General features: G+C 60.4%; 2 protein-coding genes across 2 annotated transcripts; one reads left to right on the forward strand and one right to left on the reverse strand.

Moving 5' to 3' along the window:
• The first annotated feature begins 2,440 nt into the window (after positions 1–2,440).
• On the forward strand, positions 2,441–16,269 carry RPS6KA4 (ribosomal protein S6 kinase A4). Its single transcript, XM_065408154.1, has 17 exons — positions 2,441–2,489; positions 4,975–5,046; positions 5,316–5,534; positions 6,966–7,081; positions 8,349–8,456; positions 8,838–8,918; positions 9,380–9,483; positions 9,942–10,092; positions 10,724–10,885; positions 11,451–11,576; positions 11,735–11,868; positions 12,328–12,421; positions 12,658–12,828; positions 13,113–13,304; positions 14,596–14,755; positions 15,570–15,733; positions 16,060–16,269. The coding sequence occupies exons 1-17, from the start codon at positions 2,441–2,443 to the stop codon at positions 16,267–16,269; spliced, it is 2,313 nt and encodes a 770-aa protein (XP_065264226.1).
• Positions 16,270–19,687: 3,418 nt separating this feature from the next.
• Positions 19,688–23,225, reverse strand: LOC135881638 (calmodulin-1). Its single transcript, XM_065408299.1, has 6 exons — positions 23,122–23,225; positions 22,613–22,643; positions 22,278–22,421; positions 21,167–21,273; positions 20,665–20,800; positions 19,688–20,286 (listed from the first exon to the last, which is right to left on the reverse strand). Exons 1-6 carry the CDS (start codon positions 23,122–23,124, stop codon positions 20,258–20,260), a joined length of 450 nt encoding a protein of 149 aa, XP_065264371.1. The 5' UTR covers positions 23,125–23,225; the 3' UTR covers positions 19,688–20,257.
• Between the last annotated feature and the right edge of the window lie 236 nt (positions 23,226–23,461).

Here is a 23,461-nt window from a genome sequence, read left to right on the forward strand (position 1 = left end):
GCCCAGCTCAGCCCCGCCCGGATGGCAGTGACGCAGGGAACCGAACCAGGAAGGGGTCCTGCTACAGCCCCAGCTCCCAGGATCCTCCAGCCACATGCCAGGGGCCCAGAGAATTGGCTCTGCCCCCCCATCTAGCCCCCGATCCCTCCCACCCCCCCGGGACGAGTCCTGCCCTGACACTGGGGCGGGGCTCAGGATTTGTATTGTATTTCTATAATTTATTAGAAATAAAATGTATTATTTATCATCCCCTCTGCTGTTGTCATTCCACACCGCCCCACCCCTTCACTCGCCCCCATCCCCCCTCCATTTCCTCCCCTTGCCCCTCTCCCGTTCTCCCCCTCCCCTGCTCCCCCCCAGGAACCGTTGGGAAGGAAGGGGGTTTCCTCCCAGCCCCCGCCCCCATCACTCTTGCATCATCAGTTCCTTCCGCTCTCATGGTTACACCACTTTCACAACCGCAATCCAGGAGCCCTTTCTACCCCCTTCATCTCTGCACCCCCCGCTCTGCACCACCTCCCCACTGCACCCCCCCGCTCTGCACCACCTCCCCACTGCATCCTCCCACCTCCCCACTCTGCACCACCTCCCCACTGCACCCCCTGCTCTGCACCACCTCCTCACTGCACCCCCTGCTCTCCACAACCTCCCCACTGTATCCTCCCACTCCCTGCTCTGCACAACCTCCCCACTGCACCCCCTGCTCTGCACAACCTCCCCACTGCATCCTCCCACCTTCCCTTTGCATCCCCCACTCTGCACCACCTCCCCACTGCACCCCCCACTCTGCACCACCTTCCCACTGCACCCCCTGCTCTGCACTACCTCCCCCACCTCCCCACTGCACCCCCCCTGCTCTGCACCACCTCCCAACTGCACCCCCCATTCTGCACTACCTCCCCCTCCTCCCCACTATAGCCCCCCCACCAGCTCTGTACCCCCTGCTCTGCACCACCTCCCGACTGCATTCCCCGCTCTGCACCACCTTCCCCTCTGCACTCTGCGTGCGTACACACACACACACACACTCACTCACTCTCTCTCTGTTCCACACCTCCACCCCCACCTGAATCCCTCCATCCATGGGGCAGGCAGGTGGGGGAATCCAAGTTTGCAGGGGAGCTCAGCTCACAGTGGGATCCTGCCCTTTTCAGGTTTGTCCGTGGGAGTGGGGTGCAGGAGGGTCCTCAGGGAGGTGTGTGTGGACCTTGGGGGGGTCTGTTGGTTCTAACCTTGGTCAAGGGGTTTGGGATCATGGGGGGTTCCCTATGGAGGGTGAGGGTCTGTCAGTCCCTCCCCGGGGCAGGGGGTGCGGGATCCTGGGGGGGTTCCCTATAGGGAGTGGGGGGGTCAGTTGGTCCCTCCCTGGGGCAGGGGTATGGAATCCTGAGGGGGGGGCGGGGGGGTCCCCATGGCAAAGTGCAGAATCCTATGGGGTTTCCCTATGGGGGATGCCCATGGGAGGGTGCAGGGGGCAGTTGGTCCCTCCCTGGGACAGGGGGTGTGCGATCCTGGGTGGGGTTCCTGCGGGGGGGCGGTCCCTCCCTGGGGCAGGGAGTGTGGGATCTTGGTGGGGGAGTTCCCTAGGGGATGTGAGTCTGTCGATCGCTTTCCAGTGTGGGATCCGGGGAAGGGACCCCTAGGGAGGGTACAGGGGTACCCATGGGAGGGTGCTGGATCCTGGGGGGGGGCTCTGTTGGTCCCTCCCCAGGACAGGGGGTGTGGGATTCCGGGGGATTTCCTGGTGTGTGTGTGCAGGGAGCATGCCCCTGGGGGGAATGTGTGGGGAGGTCTCTCTCTACCTTCCTGGGGCAGGGGGTGTGGGAACCAAGGAGGTCCACAGGAAGTGTGGGGTCTGTCTGTCCCTCCCCAGAATGGTGGAGGACAGGGAGGCCTGTCAGTCCCTCCCTGGGGCAGGATCCATGGGGGTTCCCTATGGCGGTGCAGGGGGTCCCTGGTGGAGGGGTGTGTCTGGGGGGCAGGATGGGGGGGTCATCACTGAGTCATCTGTGGGGTGATCTGTCTGGGGTGAGGGACCTGGTGGGGTCTGTTGGTCCCTGTCTGGGGTGCGGATGCAGGATTCCTATGGGGGTGCAGGGGGTCTGTCGGTCCCTCCCTGGGGTGGGATCCGGGGGGTTCCTGAGTGGTGTGGATGGGGGGGGAGGTGTCCTATGGCGTGCGAGGGGTCCACAGGGGTCCGGGGGGGGGGTTCCGTCTGTTCCTTCCCCGGGCGGGGGTGCGGGACCGTGGGGCCCCCGGGGGCGCGGGGGGTCTGTCGGTCCCTCCCCGGGGCGGTCCCTGCGCTCCGCTCCGCTCCCCGCTCGCTGTCACATTCCTGCCGCCTGAGTCAGGCCCGGAGGCGGCGGCGGCGGCACCAGGAAGCGCCGGGCCCGGGCCATGTAACCGAGCCGAGCCGAGCAGATCCCGGCCCGGCGCGGCCATGGGGGACGGGGCAGAGGAGGAGACGGTGGAGCTGCCGCTCACGGACGGTACTGGGCGGGGAGCGGGCCCGGCGGGGCGCAGGGGCCGGGAGGGAGGGAGGCACCATGCCGGGGTGTGGGGGGCCTGGAGGGCTTGGTGCGCAGGTTAGGGGCCGTTCCTGGGCTCGGGGGAAGGGGGGGCAGGTCCCGGGAGCAGCGGAAGAAGAGGGGGGTGCTGCAGTTCCGGGGTGCAGGGAGTCGGGTGCAGTGGCGGGTGCAGGGAGGCGGGGAAGTCGGGTGCAGTGCCGGGGTGCAGGGAGAAGGAGGGGGTGGCGGGTGCAGTTCTAGGGTGCAGGGAGTCGGGTGCAGTGCCGGGGTGCAGGGAGGAGGGGGAGACGGGTGCAGGGAGGAGGGGGGGTGGCGGCGGGTGCAGTGCAGGGAGGAGGGGATTCGGGTGCAGTTCTGGGGTGCAGTGACAGGGTACAGGGAGGAGGATGGGGTGGTGGGTGCAGGGAGGGGGTTGCGGGTGCGGTGCAGGGAGTAGGAGGGGGTGGTGGGTGCAGTGCCGGGGTGAAGGTAGTAGGAGGGGGTGGCGGGTGCAGTTCAGGGGTGTAGGGAGGAGGGTTCAGTGCCAGAGTACAGGGAGTAGGAGGGGGTGGCGGGTGCAGTGCTGGGGTGCAGGGAAGAGGGGGTGGCGGGTGCAGTGCCAGGGCACCTGGGGCCACTGGTTTGAACTGTGCATGTCCCCTGGGACTTTCCTGGTGCAGGGCCCCTAGTGGCAGTGGTGTGGAAGAAGGGTGGCTATTGGGGGAGAGGAAGTGTAGAACCATGCGGGGGGGGGGGGGGGAGAAGGTGGCCCTGCCCCTCTTCTCCCTACAGCCCTATCGCCCCCGCCTCCATCAGTGCAGGCTCAGCCCCGTGGGTGGGCAGCAGCAACAGGGGAGCGGGGGTGGGGATTAGTCACTGCACCCACTTCCCCAGGGACTGGCAGCTTGGAGGGCGCACGAGAGCTGGAGGCGTATGAGACACAGCCTGCTGGGGGAGTGGGAGTGGCCAGGGACATGGGCAATGAGGCAGGGTACTACCTGGGCTTGGGGTAGGGCCTGCGTGGGAGGATGGATGCTAGCCAGGGGTGTGTGACATAGGCAATGGGGTAGGGGCTGCATGGAGGGCAGGCTGACCCACCCAACCAAAGCTGGGCACTGGGCTCTCATCCACCACTGGTGCCAGACTCATGCCTAACATGCCCTGAGCTAGGTCCTGCTGCAAGAAAGCTCACACTGCCTGCCTGGGCACTAGGGTCCCTTGCATGGCAGCCCCGGGGTGATGCCTGTTTAAACCCAAGGGAAGCCCTTGTCCCGAGTGGGTGGGGGATGGGCAGGGGGCACTCACCACTCTCGGCTGGGGTAGCCTCCCATCCAGAGTCCTGGAGCCTTTGCAGTGGAGGAGAGAGCAAGAGGGGCGGTGCCAGGTAGCCATCCTGGTATCTGCCATTGGGTGCCAGCTGAGAAGGGTCTCATGGGTGGATTGGAACCTGCCAGGACATGTGAGGAGTTGAGGGGAGGAGGCAGAAGCCTCCTTGTAGCTGCCAAGAGCTTGGAGGGGCAAGGTAGTGCACCCGCAGCCCTGTGGGGAACCTGGGGGGGGGGAGGTATGGTGGGGGGGGGATGTAGGGAGATCTGGCCAGAGTTGGTGGGGGAGGGGGTTGTTAAGCAGGTGATCTCACCCCAAGCCCCTCCCAGCTGCAGGCTCCCCATTTCCCCACTGCACCCTGAACTCTGTGCCCCCCTTCACAGGAGGTTGTGGGGTGCCCTTCACCTTGCCATTCCCATGGGCTGAAGGAGATGTCTCTCTGGGCACTTCATACCTCCAACCCCCACATTTGCCACCAGACCCAGGTGCCCCCTTGATCCTGGGAACCCCCTTTGGGGAAGAGGAAAGCAGCATTCAGGATCCCCACTAGGCAGCACCACAGGGATGTGGGGGGATGAGTCAGTGTCCCCACCTGGAAATGGAGGGGTGATCCGCCCAATTCCCCCCACCCTGGCTTGGTCCCAGGGTGTCTGTGGGGATGGGAGTTGTTGGGTCTGGGCCCGCCCATCCCCTTGGCACCAAAGCTGCTGTGAGTCACTGGCAGGAAATGGGGGCTCCTCCTTGCTGCACCCTGACCCCACCCATCCCTGGGGGAGAGGCTGAGGCAGGGGGTGGGGACTGAGGTGCAGCAGGATGGGGGGGTAAGGCGGGGACATTTAGTGGGGGGATGGGATGAGGCTGGAGTGGGAGGTGGAGGGATGGGCCTGAGCTGGGTGTGTGTTGGAGGGGGGTGAGGCAGGGGGCATGGGCTCATAGGTGGGGGTTTGGGATGAGGTGGGGGGACAAGGCAGGGGGTATGGGCCTGTGGCATGGGATGAGGGGGTGAGGTGTGTGGGCCCATGGGGTGGGACAATGTAGGAGGAGGTGAAGGGCAAGGTTTATGGTGAGCAGGTGGGGAGGGGTGGCACTGGGCCCCAGGCTGGCTTTGACCCCCATCCTCATAACCTTGTCTCTATGGTAGCAAACCTGACTGGCCATGAAGAGAAAGTTGGCATGGAGAACTTTGAACTGCTCAAGGTGCTGGGGACTGGAGGTGAGTGGGGGACACAGGGAGCTGTGCCATGGGGAGGGGCACTGGAGGTGCACAGGGGTCACTGGGGGCTGTGCCCCCATTCCTCCTCCCAATGGGATAGCGCGCTGCCCATCAATCCCCTCTCTCCCCAGCCTATAGGAAGGTCCCCTTCCTCCCTGAGCCTGCTGCTCCCATCCCCACTTTCCTGAGTTCCATCGTCTCCCCAGTCCCCTGGGATCCTCCTGATGTCCCCCTCTGGGCCGCCTCTGATACCCCTCTGTATCCCCCAGCCTACGGAAAAGTGTTCCTGGTGCGCAAGATGACAGGCCATGACGTGGGGAAGCTGTATGCCATGAAAGTGCTGCGCAAGGCGGCCATTGTGCAGAAGGCCAAGACCACAGAGCACACACGCACTGAGCGGACCGTGCTGGAGCATGTGCGGGCATCGCCCTTTCTAGTGACCCTGCACTATGCCTTCCAGACTGGCTCCAAGCTGCACCTCATCCTGGGTATGGGGGAACCCTTGAGGGGGCAGGGGAGGGTGGGACACTGGGACCCAGGGGATGGGGTGTGGCAGATGCCAGGTGCAGAGTGGATCCAAGGGAATGGGTAGGGTAGGACAATGGGACCCAGCAGGTGGGGGAGCAGGGAGACCCTAGGGTGTGGCAGTAGGTGGAGCTGGAGAAAGACCAGTGTTGTTTTCCACAGCAATATTTGATGAAAACATAATACAAGAACAAGGGGCCACCAAATGAAATTAATAGGTAGCAGGTTTAAAACAAACACAAGAAAGTTTTTTTTCACACAATGCACTGTCAACCTCTGGAACTCCTTGCCAGAGGGTGTTGTGAAGGCCAATACTATAATGGGGTTCAAAAGGGAGCTAGATAGATTCATGGAAGATAGGTCCATCAATGGCTATTAGCCAGGATGGGCAGAAATGGTGTCCCTAGCCTCTGTTTGCCAAAAACTGGGATTGGGTGACAGGGGATGGATCACTTGATGATAACCTGTCTGTTCATTCCCTTTGGGGCACCTGGCATTGGCTACCGTCAGAGGACAGGATACTGGACTTGATGGACCTTTGGTCTGACCCATTATGGCTGTTCTTATGTTCTTATGTAAACAGAGGGTGAAATGATTTTTGCCTAACTTTTCCAGGGGAAACTTTTCAAGTTTTTCAGCAGGAATTAAAAAACGGAACTATTATGATAGAGAAGTACTGCTGCCATGTTTGATGGGAGTTGTAGTTCAGATACCTCGCACTCCTATCCTTTATGTACTGTGCACCCTGGTCGGACTACATTTCCCATGGTGCACCAGGCCATGGGCTTCTGACACACCATCTAGTGTCTCCAACGGGGGGGGGGGGGAACTATGATGCATTATGGGAGGTGTAGTCTGGCCAGGGAGCTTAGTCGATAGAGGAGAATGGGGGGGGGGGTGAGGTAGCTGATTTACAGCTCCCATGAGGAGCTCAAGCCAGACAGCAAGGGGAGGCTGTGGTGCATTGTGGGAGATGTGGTTCAACCAGGGAACTTGGCTTACAGATTAGAATGAGTGTGTGAGGCACGCAAACAACATCTCCCAGGATGCACCACAGCCAGGGATTCATGACACTACCACCGGGTGGCGGGAGAGGGACAGGACTATGGTGCATCATGGGAGATGTATGGTGCATCATTTGTTTTTTTGATAAAAAATAAAACATTTATTCCAGAAACAGGCTTTTGGGGAAAATTTGCCTTTTAACATCCCCCTCAAGTTTTCCTGGGGGAGAGGCAGTGAGGGTGGAGCGATAGGGGAGGCATACAGCACCCTCCTGTGCCATGGGGTGTGAGAGAATCCAGACCAAGCTGAGAGGGGCTGGGGGTGGGGAGGGGACTGGCTGGGGGCGTTGGGTTCTCACTCCCTGTCGTCCCCCACCCCCCGCCCTGCAGACTACGTGAGTGGTGGGGAGCTCTTCACCCATCTGTACCAGCGCGATCATTTCAAGGAGGAGGAGGTGCGGATCTACGCCGGGGAGATCGTGCTGGCACTGGAGCATCTGCACAAGGTGGGGGGCTGTGCCTAGGGGGTGGAGCAGGGGGAGCTCTGCTTTCCAGGGGTGCATGTTCTGGGGGGATGGGAAATATCTGGAGAGGATACTCCAAAGACCAGGTAGACTTTTATGCTATGGAGGGGCTCTGAGGGGCCATGCCACAGGGAATACGGGGGTGCTGTCCTATAGGGAGTTCCTAGGGGGCTCTTGGTCCGTGCTGCAGGGGCTGTGGGGGTGCTGTCCTGTAGGGAGTTCCTAGGAGGCTCTTGGGCCATGCCGCAGGGGTTATGGGGGTGCTGTCCTGTAGGGATTCCTATGAGGCTCTTGGGCCGTGCCACAGGGGCTGTGGAGGTGCTGTCCTGTAGGGGTTCCTGGTGGGCTCTCGGGCCATGCCACAGGGGCTATGGGGGTGCTGTCCTGCAGGGGTTCCTGGGGGGCTCTTGGGCCATGCCGCAGGGCCTATGGGGGTGCTGTCCTGTAGGAGTTCCTGGGGGGCTGTTGGTCTGTGCTGCAGGGTCTGTGGGGGTGCTGTCCTGTAGGGGTTCCCGGGGGCCATGCTACAGGGTTTATGGGGATGCTGTCCTGTAGGGGTTCCTGGGGAGCTCTTGGGCTTTGCCTCAGGGCCTATGAGGGTGCTGTCCTGTAGGGGTTCCTGTAGGGCTCTTGGGGGCCATGCCGCAGGGGTTATGGGGGTGCTGTCCTGTAGGGGTTCCTTGGGGGCTCTTGGGCTTTGCTGCAGGGGCGATGGGGATGCTGTCCTGTAGGGGTTCCTGTAGGGCTCTTGGGGGCCATGCCGCAGGGGTTATGGGGGTGCTGTCCTGTAGGGGTTCCTGGGGGGCTCTCGGGCTGTACCGCAGGGGCTATAGGGATGCTGTCCTGTAGGGGTTCCTGGGGGGCTCTCAGGCTGTACCGCAGGGGCTGTGGGGATGCTGTCCTGTAGGAGTTCCTGGGAGACTCTAGGGCCATGCCGCAGGGGCGATGGGGATGCTGTCCTGTAGGGGTTCCTGGGGGGCCTCTCGGTGCCACGGGGGCTATGGGGTGCTGTCCTGCAGGGGTTCCTGGGGGGTTCTCCCTCTGTGCCATAGGTTCTGGGGGTTGCTGTCCTGCAGGGGTTCCTGGGGGGCTCTTGGGCCGTGCGACAGGGGCAATGGGGGTGCTGTCCTGTAGGGGTTCTTGGAGGATGGCACTCCAGGTTGGAGGGGCACTGAGGAGCCATGTTGTGGGTGGACCTGGGGGATGCAGGCTTTGGGGAATGCCCGTTCTGAAGTTGTGTCATCTGCAGCTGGGCATCATCTATCGGGATGTGAAGCTGGAGAACATCCTGCTGGACAGCGAAGGGCACGTGGTGCTCACTGACTTCGGCCTCAGCAAGGAGTTCCTCACCGAGGAGGTCAGACACCCCCACCCTGCCCCCGATGATCCCCCATAACCTCCCCTGGGCACCTCAATATCCTGCCCCATCCCCTCACCCTGTCCCCTGGGGATCCCCCAATATCCTTCCCCTGGAAACCCCCCGCATTCCGCCTCTAGGAATTTGCCCCTCCCTACAAGGATCTCCCTGCCCTCACTCTGCCCCTCTCCCATCTTCCTGATGAAAAGCGGGGGAGAGTCTCTTTGCTTCCCAAGGGGGTGTCTCTTTGCTCTGCCCCCTCCCCCGGTCATTGGTGTTTGGGGCCTGGGGAGAGGTGCAGCCCCTCTTCCTTGTGGGGGCTCCATAGCTGGGACCCTGGCACTGACTCCCCCCCCCATTCTTCTCACCCCTCCCCCACAGAAAGATCGCACCTTCTCCTTCTGCGGCACCATCGAGTACATGGCCCCCGAGATCATCCGCAGCAAGTCAGGGCATGGGAAGGTGAGCGGGGGCGGTGGGGCAGGGCGTAATGAATGGGAGGGCGTGGTGGGGAGGGAGGGGTATGGCAAGGGAACCAAGGGTTCCATAGGGGGCATAGTGATGGAGGAGAAGAGGGTGGGAGAAGTGGGGGGGCATGGCAAGATGAGAGGAGTGGGGGGAGCGGGGGAAAGGCATGGCTGGGGGGGCACAGTAAGGTTGGCGGGAGTGGCAAAGAGCAGTGAGGAAGCAGGAGGGGGTGAAGTGAGAAGGGGGGAAGCTGGGTATGGCAGGCAAATGGGGGGCTGACTGGCAGGGCGGTGTCAGCTTGTCACTCCCACCCCAGCAGCAGTGTCGGGGGGGGGGGGGGGGGCTGTCCGCTGGGGGGAGGGTGTCGTTCCAGTTTCACTGCCCCCTCCCTGGCACTGGGAGGTGGCGTCAGTCTTGGGGGGTTTGTGGCTCATCACCCCCCCTCTTCTCCACAGTCTGTCGACTGGTGGAGCCTGGGGATCCTGATGTTTGAGCTGCTGACGGGGGCTTCGCCCTTTACACTGGAGGGGGAGAAGAACACGCAGGCCGAAGTGTCCAGGTGAGGGGGCTGCTGGGTAACGGTGGGCAGGGAGGGGGATCGGCAGGAGCCAGTAGGGTAATGGGGAGGGGGGACTGGAGAGGCTGCTGGGTAACAGGGGGTGGGGAGGGGGATTGGCAGGGGCAGCTGGGTAACAGGGGGTGGGGAGGGGGGATTGGCAGGGGCAGCTGGGTAATGGGGGGTGGGGAGGGGTACTGGCGGGGCAGTTGGGTAATGGGGGGCATGGTGGGGGGATTGGCAGGGACTGCTGGGTAACAGCAAGGTGGGGATTGGCAGGGGCAGTTGGGTAATGGGGAGGGGGGATTGGCAGAGACTGCTGGGTAATGGGGGGAGAGGGGGATTGGCAGAGACTGCTGGGTAATGGGGGGAGAGGGGGATTGGCAGGGGCTGCTGAGTAATGGGGGGCGGGGTGGGGGATTGGCAGGGGCCACTGGGTAATGGAGCCGTCTGTGCCACAGACGCATCCTCAAGTGCCAGCCCCCGTTCCCAACTGTGATTGGCCCCGTGGCCCGCGACCTGCTGCAGAAGCTACTGTGCAAGGACCCCAAGAAACGCCTGGGCTCGGGGCCCAATGGGGCGCAGGACATCAAGGAGCACCCCTTCTTCAAGGTGAGGGGGTAGGGGGGAGAGGGACACCCCCACCCTGGCCACAGCCCACTGGCTCGAGACCCTCAGCATGGCTCCCCACAGCCTGGGCACAACTCCCTTTCCCAGCAGGGTCCCCCAGTGCAGCCCCCTCAGGTAGGGATCCTGGCCTCCTCCCCACAGCTCCTACATTCCATGCAGGGACCCTCTCACGTTTACCCCCTTGCCCCAGGAGAGGCCCCACATACAGCCCCCTCACCTACTGCCCCTGTCACCAGGGCCCCCTGGCCACGTCCCCCCCATCCCTTATGTTGGCCAGGGATCCCCACACAGCCCTCACATACCTGGGAAAGAGCCTCGTGTGCACCCCAGCCAAGGTGCCCTCCAGTACCCCCTGGCAGGTCTCCCCCCACAACATGCAGCCCCCCCAGCAATGCTCTTCCCCCCCAGCCTGGGCAGGCCCACTCCCCACACACACAGCTCACCGCGGGCATGGCCAGTGCCCCAAATCTTAGAGGTGGCCTTGGGGGAGTGAGACCCAGTGCCCCCCGCTCCTCCCTCCCCGGCTAGGCTCTGGCCCTGTGCTGGACCCTTCCGCGCATTAGACCTCTTTCCCACTCACCTCCCCCACACGCTGACCCTCGTGTTCCCCTAGGGCCTGGACTGGGTGGAATTGGCCGCGCGGCGGGTGAAGGCTCCGTTCAAACCCATCGTCCGCAGTGAGCTGGACGTGCGCAACTTTGCCGAGGAGTTCACCCGCCTGGAGCCTGTGTACTCGCCCGCTGGGACTCCCCCCAACCTGGACCGCGTCTTCCAGGTGAGAGACTCTCCCCCCCCACCCCCTCCGGCTGGGGTCCTCCAGCAACACCCAGCTTCCTGTGCACTCGCCTGTTGGAACCCTCCCAACCTGGACTGCATCTTCCCAGTGAGACCCCCCTCGAGGTTCCCCCAACCCCCCCTTCGGGTGTACTTTTCCACTGGAGCCTCCCCACAACCTGGACCACGTCTTCCAGGTGAGCCCCCCGCTGAGGTTCCCCCAAGCCAACACCCGCCCTCTCGTGTGCTCACCTGTCAGCACCCCCCCCCCCAACCTGGACCACGTCTTCCAGGTGAGACCCCTGCCCTGCTATCCCCTCCCCCCGCCAGCCTCGTGCGTGTGGTGGCTGAGCTCTGTGCCCTGGGAGAGGGCACTGGTTCTTGAATCCCCTGCTCTCACTTACAAGAGTGGGGGGGCTCTCTGGTGTGTGTGTGGGGAATCTCCTGCACCCACCAGACCCATGGGGGAGGGTGGTGGGAGTCTCCATTGGGTGCTGTAGCCATGGAGATGTCTGCAGGCTCCCCGCCACGCCCCAGTCTTATCCCTCCCTCCTGCCCTCTTTCAGGGCTACTCCTTCATCGCTCCCTCCATCCTGTTCAACCACAACGCCGTCACCACAGATGTGCTGGAGCTGGCTCTGAGCGGGGAGCGCCCAGGCAGTGCTGCCGTGGCACGCAGCGCCATGATGAAGGTAGGGGAGCCCCCTGAGTGACCAGGGCTTGGCGGGAGTGGCTGGGTAATAGGTGAGGGAGGGGCCTTAGCGGGATTCCTCATCAGGGGGTCCCTGTGGGGGAGGGGGATCCCTCCCCAGCAGTGAGCACCGCTGATGCTCCCCCCTTCCTCCCCCAGGACTCTTCATTCTTCCAGCTCTATGACATGGACCTGAAGGAGGCAGCGCTGGGTGAGGGCAGCTTCTCGGTGTGTCGCCGATGTCAGCAGCGCCAGGGTGGCACCGAATTCGCCGTCAAGATCATCAGCAAGAGGTGGGGGTGCTTCCCCGGCAACCCCCCCATGCTCCAGCTGCTATGGCAACCAACCCCCCGCTCCCATGGGAACACCCCCACTCCTGCTCCTATAACAACTCTCCAGGTGCTTCCCCGACCTCCCACAGGTGCCTCCTCAGACTCATCCCTGGGATTACGTGGGGCCCCCCTCACTCCAGACTTTGCCCCCCACCATCACTGACCCCCAGGCTCACCATTGTGCTCCATCACCCTTTATGGGACCCTCCCACCACCTCCAGATTCTCACCTTCAGCGACCAGACTCCTCCCCCCCGTGCCCTCCCCTGCTGCCTTCCCTCATTTCCCTTCCCCTGACCACTCCTCCCACCCCCTTGCTGTCCCATTCCTCTCCCCCCCCACTACCTCCCCCGCGTCCTTCCCTTCCCCCATCCCACAGTGCAGTTCTCCGGAGCCTCAGCTAACATCTCCCTCCCCCCAGGATGGAGGTGAACACCCAGAGGGAGGTGATGGCTTTGCAGCTGTGTGAGTCTCACCCCAACATCGTCAAACTACACGAGGTGCATCACGACCAGGTACCCCCCTCCCCCTCAGCACCCCCTGGGACTAGCATGCCCCTTCTTCCCCGGGCATCAACAGCCCCCATGCCCCACCCCAGAGGTGGCTGCATGCATCTCAGTGCTGGGCGAGGGATCCCTGTGAAACTAGCCCCTGTACCCCACCCAAAGCAGCTGCATCTTAGTGAGGGCAGTGTCTCCGTGTTGTGAGATCCCCCTCTGCTCAGTGACCCCCCTCCCTTCTCCCCGGGCAGTACCACACGTACCTGGTGATGGAGCTGCTGCGGGGGGGTGAGCTCTTTGACCGCATCAAGAAGAAGCAGCATTTCAGTGAGTCGGAGGCCAGTCAGATCATGCGCAGCCTGGTGTCAGCTGTCAGCTTCATGCACGACGTTGGCGTGGTGCACCGGGACCTCAAACCTGAGGTATGGGGAATGGGAATAGGTTTGTGGGGCAGGGCCTCAGGAGATTGGGTGCATGACTAGGGTAAAATGTTGGGGGATCAGGGCCTTGGGGGATTGGGATGCAGGGCCTGGAGGACCATGGAATTGGGGTGCAGTGCCTTGGGTTTTGTGGTGTGGTGCTTGGGAGATTTGGGATAGGGGTGTGGGGCCTGGGCGATTGGGATGCTGGGGTTTTGGGGTGCGGGCCCTGGGGGCAGGTGCTGTGCCCCAGGAGCTCAAGGCTCCATCCTCCCGCTGTTCCCCAGAACATCCTATATGCTGACGAGTCAGAGGGTGCCCCAGTGAAAGTGATTGACTTCGGCTTTGCCCGCCTGCGCCCCTCAGGCTCACAGCCCATGCAGACGCCTTGCTTCACGCTGCAATATGCCGCCCCTGAGCTCTTCACCGACGAGGGCTATGATGAGTCCTGCGACCTCTGGAGCCTCGGTGTCATCCTGGTATGCATAGGGGGGAGGCCAGCATTGAGTACAAAAGCACCCCATATTCCTACAGGGAGGGGGCATTACGATCCCAGGGCTCTGGAAGGGTCCCAGTCTCCCTGCTGCTGCTTTATAAACACTCTGCGCTCCACCCCAGAGGTGAATGATTTCAGCAGGACTGAAGAATGTAACCACACGGTGGCGCTCCCCCCACCCCCCAGCCCATGGAGTCCTACAGGGAGGAGGGGAAGTGCTGACAGCTTTGTTGCATGTCCTGCTGTCTGGCGTTTGACTCCAGGGTCAGGGTGGGAGATGCGGGGAGGAAATAAAGGGTTAATCCTCCCCTCCCACTAGGGTCAAAGAACAGGCTCCCAAGGCTCGACTTTGGCTCTGCCCACAATTATAATCCTGTCCACACATGGAGTGGGGCTGTCAGGAGGCCCCCCTCTTCTCCCACCACTCCTGGGAACGGCAAGCAGGCCCCCCCTGTGCTTTTCTGAGGAATTCCTTTGCTTGGGGGGAGGGGCGGTCCTGTGAGACGTCCACAGCCCTGCAGCGTGGGGTTGGCAGGGCCCCCCAGAGCGATAAAGCTGGGATTGAACATCCCATTGGGATACTCAGGGCAGCTCCCCTCTCTCAGAGTGATGGGCTCAGGCTCTTGGCAGACTCAGGCAGGCATCTCTGTGTCAGTTACACTGAGACAGCTCCTCCTCTCCCCCAGCGATCAGCTCAGGCTCTCTGCAGACTCAGGGCTGGTGTCTCTCATTTTCCAGCTTTTCCCCCAAACCATGATGCCTAGAAACTGATTTTTTTATAACAGAAGTTGCCGTTCTGCCGCAATCACCTGACTCTAAGAGCTGGTGTACCAAGCCCGGGGCAGTTAGTGCCAAGTCCTAAACCCACCCCGACTCTGGAGTAACAGTACCGTGTCCTGAAGAGCTGTTGGGCCTTGAGGGGTATTAGTGAGGGTGTGTTGCCCGATGGGGCTACTCCAGGGCAAGGGGAAGGGAAATGCCTGAAAGCAGAAGTCTGTACTGGGGTGTCTCAGCCACTTCCACAATCTCAGTTCCTCTCTGAGCCCTTAGAATGGAAAAAGCAAATGCTCAGCTCTGCGCCACGCATGTGGGTTGGTGGTGCCTGGGATCACCCCCTTCCCAGGGGAAGGGCTGGGTACCCAGCATGGGGGAGGGGATTTGGGGGGCTGGGGGATCACCCCCTTAGGGTAGCTTGCTGATATTTGCCCTGAGTCAGCTTCACCCAGACTGTCTGGTAACACCCCCACTCCACTGTCTCTCGCCCCACCCCCCAGTACACCATGCTGTCCGGACAGGTGCCTTTCCAGAGCAGCCAGGAGGGCGGCGCGCTGACCCATGCGGCTGAGATCATGCACAAGATCAAGGAGGGGCAGTTCTCACTGGAGGGCGAGGCCTGGAGGGGGGTCTCCGAGGAGGCCAAAGAGCTGGTCAGAGGTGAGGGGGGGGGCATGAAATAAAGGGTCAATATATAGGACTCTGTTCCAAGGGTTGGGGGAGTGAGAATCTGTGGGGCTGGTGTATCCATCACTCCACCTCAAATGGAAGGGGTGCTGTGGGGCTTGGGAAACCTCGCTCCCAAGAGGTGGGGGAGGTGGCATGTGTGAAATGGCAATTTCCTGTAATAGGTTTGTATTAAGTTTCTGTATCATTGTGGGCCAGGGATTGTGTAACTCCATGGGGGAGGGGGAACCACAGCCCTCCAGGATCAAAGAATAGCGGGGGTGGGGCAAATTCACTCACCCCAGAGAGGTCCCTCGCCCTGGAGAGGCTGCATAGACCGGTTCAGATGGGATTCTCCAGAGACCAACAGACCAAGAGGAGACTTTTGGATAAATAGCCTGAGTTTAAACTGACTCGGAGCTGCTTTGCGATCCAGCAAACGGTCAGACCCTTCTGGCCGGGGCGGGGCCCAGTCCTTCCTGGGAAGGGTTGGAAGGACTTTATCCTGCTGAGGCCCCCGTTAGACAGGGTGGGTGCTCTCTGTGAAGCCTTTAGCAGGAGGTAGGAACTGTCATAGGGTTTCTCTGTAATGCTTTCACCTTTAGAATAAATGTGCTTGCTTAGAAAGAGCTGTGCCATAACTTGGGACTCCTGGCAATCGCAGCTGGTCACAGATATGGCCATCACTATGACAGTATGTGGGGCTGGGGTATTGCTCCCCCCCAGGGGAAGGGCTGGTGAAGTGCCATCCTGCTCATGCCCCCCCCATCACTAACCCATGGGTGTGTTCCCCTTCCCCCACCCCCAGGGCTGCTGACCGTGGACCCTTCCAAGCGGCTGAAGATGTCGACTTTGCGCTACAGCGAATGGCTACAGGACGGCAGCGCCCTCTCCTCCACCCCGCTCATGACTCCTGACATCCTGGAGTCCTCAGGGCCTGCCGTGCGCTCAGGGGTCAACGCCGCCTTCATGGTGAGGGGGAAGGGTCTGGCGCATGGCCATGAGGGAGCTGGGGTGGTGGTGGAGGAGGAAGCAGCCTTGGTTGGGGGCGGGGGGGCTGGCTGAGTCTCCCTCATGTTGGGACTGGCTCTTAGGCAGGGGCGGGGGGATGGGTTGAGGCTTTGGGGGAGGATAGTGTCAGGCAGGGAGAGTTGAGCATCTGAATAGGTTGGGTGGGGATGGGGAATAGGCCATATGGGGGTGGGGGTGGGGACAGAACAGACCAGGGCAGGGAGAAGTTTGGGGGGTGAATCTCTGGGTCTCATCCCATCCCCCACCCCCAATATCTTGCCCCCCAGGCCTTCAACAAGGGCAAGCGCGAGGGCTTCTTCCTGAAGAGCGTGGAGAACGCCCCCCTGGCCAAGCGCCGCAAGCTCAAGATGTCGAGCACGGGGGCCGAGGCCCGGCGCAGTTCCTCCTCCTCCTCCTCCTCTGGCTCCTCCTCAGCACTCCCCGCCCGGCCCCCCCGCCCCAAACCACCTGGCCGCCGCCACAACCCCCCCTCGTAGCACCTGTGGGGCAGGGAGGGGGGGCTATTTATTGTCTCTGTTGCTTGTGGGGGAGAATGTGGGCGGGTATCTCATTTGGGGTTTTTTAGGGGGGGATGAGCCTCTTTTGGGGGCATTCTGCTCCCCCCCCCCCCATGTGGACATGTTTTTTCATTCATCTTGTTTTTGTTTTTTTCATTTTGATTTAAACCTGGAGGTTGCCCTGTGTATGTCTGGGGGCCATAAGGGGTTGTCTCTGTGTGACAGAAATGTGAAGTCCCCCAGGAGCTAAAGTGGGGGTGGTCTTTGGGTTGACAGATAAGTGGGGCAGCCCTGGGGTGATTATGGGTGGTGTTTTGTGGGGCAGGTGTGGGGGCCATAGGGCAAGGAGGTGTCTCTGGGGTGGATGCACATGCCTGTGGAGCTGTTCTAAGACACATACCCCCCTTGGCTTCCAGGTCAGACTAGGGTCCATCTCTGCCACGACAGTTCAGGGTTGCCCCACCCCACCCCACCCACCACTGTTGCACGGGAAGGGGAAGCTGTTCCCTACAGGGGATGGAGATTCTGTGAGTCCGGCCCCACCACCCCTTAAGATCTGAGGGCAGGTCCCTTCAGCCAGGCTCTGGGGCTGGAATGAGAAGTGAAGGTCAGACCGGTAGGGTCACCTTAGCCCAGCCAAAGGGGGGGGGGGTGTACTGGATCTATATTTTATTTCTTTTAATCCTTTTCTTTTGGGGGGAGAGTGGGCGGGCAGGCAGGCACCATAGGGCACCAGCTCCCCTCAGGGCTGCATGCTGGGGGAGAGCCCCAGCACAAGGGGCCAGACCCAGGTGATGTCCCAATCAATGTCTCCCCCATCTCCCAGAGCCATTGCTAATCTGATACCCCTGCTGTAGGGGAATGGGGCAGGACCCCCATTGAGCAATGGAGCACATTGGAGGGAGGTGAACAGTACCCCACATTTAGTCCCTGCAAGGGAGGGGCTAGAATTGCACCCCTTGGATAAGATTGGAGTGGGGGGAGAAGGAAAGGGAAGAGTTTTTTTTATTAAGAGACAGAAATTTCTATCTATTTTTAAACTAAAAATGTGGGGGTGGATGCTTGGGGTGGTCTCAGAGTACAGCCCCCCTCCTCCCCCCCCAGCTGGGAGTGAGGCTAAAGCAAGCCACCACCCAAGCAAATTAATCCCTAGACCGTCCCTTCAGAGCAAGCCAGATGAAGGGGAAGCATGGGCAGAAAAAGCTTGGGGGGGGGACGACTAGTTTAGATTTGGGGGTGGGGGGGGCTGAATCAGTCACTTTAAGGGGTGTTTGTGCAATTGGCTCCTCCAAAGATTGTGGTGGGTGGGGGAAAGGAGGACAGGTCCCTAGGGAAGTCAGAGGCCAGAATGGGGAACAGGGGGCTTGGGTTCATCCCACTTCCTGGGTGCTGCCATCTTTTGTGTTCCTCTCCCCGCCCCCCCCCCTTTAGGTGTGCGGGGAGGGCTGGCTAGTGTCTGTTCCTGCAGCTGCCCTTTCCCGACTCCCGTCTATCCGACTCACCGCCCCAGTCGGGGTTGGGTAGGAGCTGGGGCTCTGAGCATCCCCCCGCAGCTCCCTGGTTTCTGTCCCTTGGGAGCAGCTAAGACTCAGGGGCTGAGGATTTCGGGATGTGGGCAGTTGTCCGAGCCCCCCCCCGTGCAGCTGCACTTAGAAGGGAGGGGCGGGGCCCTAGTCCTTAGGATGACGTGGGATTGGGGGGACCCCAAGCTCCTGCAGCTCCGCCCAGGGGGCCGCCTCTCATCTGTCTGAGCGAACCACCTGTATTTTGTATTTGAGAATAAAACTCCTCTGACGCCACCGAGTCTGTGCGGGTTCGGGCGGGCGGGCAGGCAGCTCTATTCCTTGGGCTGCTGCTGGGTATGACGGGAAACAGCGCCCATCTCAAGCCCTCTGGCGGCGCTGGAGCGAGCTGCGGCAGCTTCCGGACCCCGCTGCTTGGCAATGGGAAGCCGCCCAGCCCAACTAAGAACGTAGCCACGTGCCCGCCGGCACAGGCGTTTCTGCGCGCGCCACCCCTTCTTATTAGAACTTCCGTGGGGCGGGGCCGCTTCTCATTGGTTCTGACAGTGGCCAATGAGGTGAGAGAAGTCAGTATAAATGCAGCTGGCGGCGCTCCCCGAGCGAGGCGTCCAGAGTAGGTGAATGGTGGGCTGGTTCTGGAGTCGGGCATGATTCACAGGGCTAGAGAGGCCCAGGCCTCCTACTCTTCTTAAGCCTTTGGAGAAGACCTGTGCTGTGGGGAGAAGGAGGAATGTGCTAGCCCACTGTCCCCAGGCCAGCTTAGTGGATATTGTCTCTCATCAGGCATAGCATAATCAACTGTTCCCTAGTAAAAAGAACAGGAGTACTTGTGGCACCTTAGAGACTAACAAATTTATTAGAGCATAAGCTTTCGTGGGCTACAGCCCACTTCTTTGGATTTATTTGGGTTTAGACCCCATTGGGAGTTGGGCATCTGAGTGCTAAAGACAAGCACACTTCTGTGAGCTGTTTTCAGGTAAACTTGCAGCTTTGGGGCAAGGGATTCAGACCCTGGGTCTGTTGGAGCAGATGGAAGTGTCTGGCTCAGCAAGACAGGGTGCTGGAGTCCTGAGCTGGCAGGGAAAACAGGAGCAGAGGTAGTCTTTGCACATCGGGTGGCAGCTCCCAAGGGGGTTTCTGTGATCCAACCTGTCACAGTGGCCTTCGGCTGTAGCCCACGAAAGCTTATGCTCTAATAAATTTGTCTCTAAAGTGCCACAAGTACTCCTGTTCTTTTTGCGGATACAGACTAACAAAGCTGCTACTCTGTTCCCTAGTGTAGTTTTACTGCAGACAGTGTTAGCAGGACTAGCTGCAGCTGTCTTTTAGCACAGTGATTGATGCTGGATAGTAGCCTGTTGTGACATAGCAGGACTTCAACTGTGCAGCCTAACACTGCTACAGTAACTAACCCATGAAGCTGGCCTGTGCATAGCGTATATTGAAGTTTCTATCGAGCTATGGCACTGTTGAGAATAGAATTACTGGAACTGGTTTAAGAGGGTTCTAGTTTAGTATATAAATAGCATATTTTACAAGTCAGACTTTTTTTCAGTAGTGCCAGGGGGTCTCAACAGTGGACTATCTAGATAGTAGCTTCACTATACACTAGCAGTGTTGGCAGGAGTTCAAGCTACACAGACTCTGGGAGACCTAGGTTCAAGTCCTGACCCAGACATTTACATGAGGTCATAGTAACTTTTTGCTGCTGCTGTACCTGCTTTGCCCTAGGGTGAAACTAGCCCACACCACACCAACTAGACTCTGCCCATAGACTCACACCACCCCGCTTGGTTTATCTATATAGCACCAAGCCCCACAGGGTGCTGGGACTCCTCCAATGGAGTTGTGCACTGAACATGCTGAGGCAGCACTTGGAATAGAAACCACACAGAGACTTTATTGAAAATAAAACCTTACATCATCTGGAATGGAACCGAAGCATCCCTGGAAGCCAATATGGATTTGGGGTGGAGGGGAGGAAAGGAATTAGAGATTATGGGGGTGAATATTAAGCAGTTAAGAAATTAACAGTCACAATATCCAACATATGCAGACACGTCCAGGAAGGCAACAGTGGCCAGTCAAAGAGACACTGTCAGCTGCCCTACCACAGTCCATGAGCATTCAGGTGAGATGCTGAATATGGGAGGGAGGGGGAAGAATTGTCAGATGGAAAGCAGTTTGCAGAGCCCTCCAGCAGCCAGGGGCCTGCTCCACCAAACCACTTGGGGGAAGCAGGCCATAGGCCCTGCTGGGCTCCTGTCCCTGTGGTGCCCAGCATACAAGCACACATTGCAGAAGAGGTGAAAGCATGCACTGTCCTCAAAGGAGAGCAGCTGCTGATGACAGGATGGCACCTGGGACAGGGCAGGAGTGACATGTGGCAGCAGTAGGAAGAGTCCATCCAGTCTGTACAGGTGAGGGGGATGCCCTACTAGAGCCTACTTAGCTGTCATCATCTGTACAAACTCTGCAAAGCAAAAGCACAGGGTCAGAGAGCATGAGACAAGCCTGATTCACCCCACCCCTGCCTTCTCTCAGGCAGAAACCATCCCCCCCACCCCCACCCAGGCTGCACTTGGAGGTGCTCTGCTAAGTCTCCCATTCCCTGGAGTTAACAGCATTTGTGACATTTCCAAGCCCCTTCACCAGGCTATGCCTGTCACAATGCAAGAGGCAGAAAGCAGCAGACCCGGAAAGAGAACCCAGGCATCCTGACTCCCAGACCCATCCTACCTACTACATTGGAGAGTCCTTAAGGGAGCAAGTGCCCTCTGCAGAGTGGTACTATCCTAAGCAGCAGCTGTGCCCTTTGGACAGTCAGTGCAAGCTGCCCCGCCCCCCTCACCTTCATAGTTGACCTGTCCATCACCATCGATGTCAGCTTCCCGGATCATCTCATCCACCTCCTCATCTGTCAGCTTCTCACCCAGATTGGTCATGACGTGGCGCAGCTCGGCCGCACTGATGTACCCATTCCCATCCTGGGGGGGCAGGCACCATGTCAGGCAAGGGGGCCATAGGGCTGCTCCCAGTTAGCACAAGCACCACAGGGACCCCATCCTGTCAGCCTCAGCACAGGCCCTGGGGAGGGGAAAGCAGGTAGACCACATTCCCCCCCTCCCCCAACACACACAACCACCTACCTCAGGTAGCTAATGACTCTCCAGCCCCCAACCCCATGTGGCAGGGGGAGGTGTCCAGTTGTGAAGCACATGCACACAGGAGGGAGTATTGGACTCAGCTGTCCCTGCAGGGAGGAGTTTAGCCCCAGCTGCTATTTTGGAGCTCCTGGGGAAAAGGGGGGGCCAGCCACCAGGGATAAGGGGGATGAAGCCCCCCTGCCTCACCTTGTCAAACACCCTGAAGGCCTCACGGATCTCCTCCTCACTGTCCGTATCCTTCATCTTCCTTGCCATCATGGTTAGGAACTCAGGGAAGTCAATGGTGCCATTCCCTTGGGCAGGGGAAGAGGCCATTAGTGCTGGGCCTAACTGACACTGGGTTGGGTGACCTGCATAGCCACTCCCCCCCGCAGCATCCAGTACCCTCCCTCCCACGAATCCAGACACCCAAGTACTGGCAGGGAGCTCTGGGGAATTCACTGAAACACCCCCTTCCCTCGAATGGTGGGTTTGCCTTGACGGGATTCCTCTTCACCCCCTCTGAAGAGATGTGGGGAGCCTAGAAACAAACCCCAGAGCTCTGTAGTTTGGGCAGGGGACTGGCCTACAAACCTTAGGTCAACCCCCTGGGTTTAACTCAGGTACAACCCCCACACTGGAACAGGAACAGGCAGCTCTCCATGGGGCCTGCATCACTTTGGGATGCAGAAGTGACAGGCCTAGGATGAGGTGATTCTCAGCTCAGCCGTGAGTGACCTTCAGCTGTGTGAGCAGGATAGTAAACAGCAGCACTCGCAGAGGAGGGATAGTACCAGGGGTTGGGATTAGGTGTATCATACAGGGACATAGGGCTAGAAGTGGCCTCCTGGGTCATCAAGTCCAGGCCCTGCTATTGCAGGCAGGCCCGTCAAAATCTCAATCAGAAACATATAAATGTTTGCTCCTATTGGGAAGTTGTTCCAGAAACTCACTCTTCACCCTCCTTGGGGTTTCCTCCCTGCTATATTTACAGAGAACAATCAGATCCACCCCCCACTCTCCAAGCTTCATCTAGCCAAACTATACAAACCCAGCTCTTTCGGTCTCCTCTCCATTCCCCTGAACAGCCTAGAAATCCTTCTCTCAGTCCCTAGCCCAGAGCTCATAGTCTAAACAGACAAAGAATGGTAAGGGAAACTGAGGCACAGAGAAGGAAAAATACTTCTCCAAGCTCATAGCTAAGAACAGAACACAGGAGTCCTGCCTCCCAGCTCTGATCACTCCCCCCCGCACCCCCACTGCCGCCAGTGCAGTGGCTGTATTCCCTCTCCCCACCCATCTCACAGTTCCCTCTCACCATCAGCGTCCACCTCATTGATCATGTCCTGCAACTCTGCCTCGGTGGGGTTCTGCCCTAGGGACCTCATGACGGTACCCAGCTCCTTGGTGGTAATGGTGCCATCCCCATCCTTGTCGAAAAGGGAGAAGGCTTCCTTGAATTCTGCCAGGAGAGAGGAGAGGAATCAGTACCCAGGGGGCCTGCCACAGGGTCCCTTCTCCCTGCAGTCCCCTCCCTCCCCTCAGCACCCTGGGCAAACAGGTTCCTGGGCCCGGGCCTGACCATATTGTGAAGCACCAGGTTCCCCCATAGAAAGGAGAATTTTGGGGCAACAGAATGAAGGGGTGTCTCACCTGCGATCTGTTCCTCTGTCAGCTGGTCTGCCTGCAAGAGGAGACAGAGAGTTACTGCCCTGACTGTCTGACACCCTCCCCCCAGCCATGCCCTATACCCCATTGCCCCCAGGGCCATCTCCCTCCCAAACACAGCCTCACCCCCCTCCCACCCAATCTCTTAGGGGAAGAGACTCTGCCCCACACCCCAGACACCCCTGGAGTTCCCACGCCGCCCATCTCCCGCAAGACGCAGCATGGCTGCTGTCTCCAACTGCCCCCCAACTACTTGTTCCCGACTAGCCAATGGGAAGCGGCCCTAGTAGCCCCAGTCTTGGGGCCTGGACCCCTCCCCCCAACAGTGCCACCTGCCGCCCCCCCAACACTCAGGACCAGGCTCCCGACCCCCCACTGCTCTCTCCGCGCACGCTCCCCGGCACCCCCAGACCCCAGCCCCACCCCCTCGCTCCACCACCCGCTGCCAGGGAGCCCCAGCAGCGCCCCAGCCCCCCACGAGCCCCCCTTCTTGCCATGGCGGCGGCGGCGGCGGCGGGGGGCTGGTGCTACGACCGCTCAGTTCCCCGTGGTCTCAGGCTCCCTCCGCGCGGGGCGCGCCGCCCAGATCCCTCCGCCCGCAACGAGTCCCGGACCCAGCAGTGGCCTTCCGTTGCGTTTTGCGCCGAGCCCTTTAAATACCGCCCGCCTGGCACGGCCACGTGACCCGCCTGCCCCGAGCCCATTGGCCGGCTCCCACCTGCAATGCGTCAGGGAGACCGCTTAAAGGGGAAGGCGGCGGCGGGGCCGGCGTTCGGCCGACAGAAAGCGGCCAGGGTGGGTTAAAGAGGACGGGCACTGAAGAGCAGGTGGATT

Source organism: Emys orbicularis, chromosome 7 (genome assembly GCF_028017835.1).
Source record: "Emys orbicularis isolate rEmyOrb1 chromosome 7, rEmyOrb1.hap1, whole genome shotgun sequence".
NCBI lineage: Eukaryota > Metazoa > Chordata > Testudines > Emydidae > Emys > Emys orbicularis.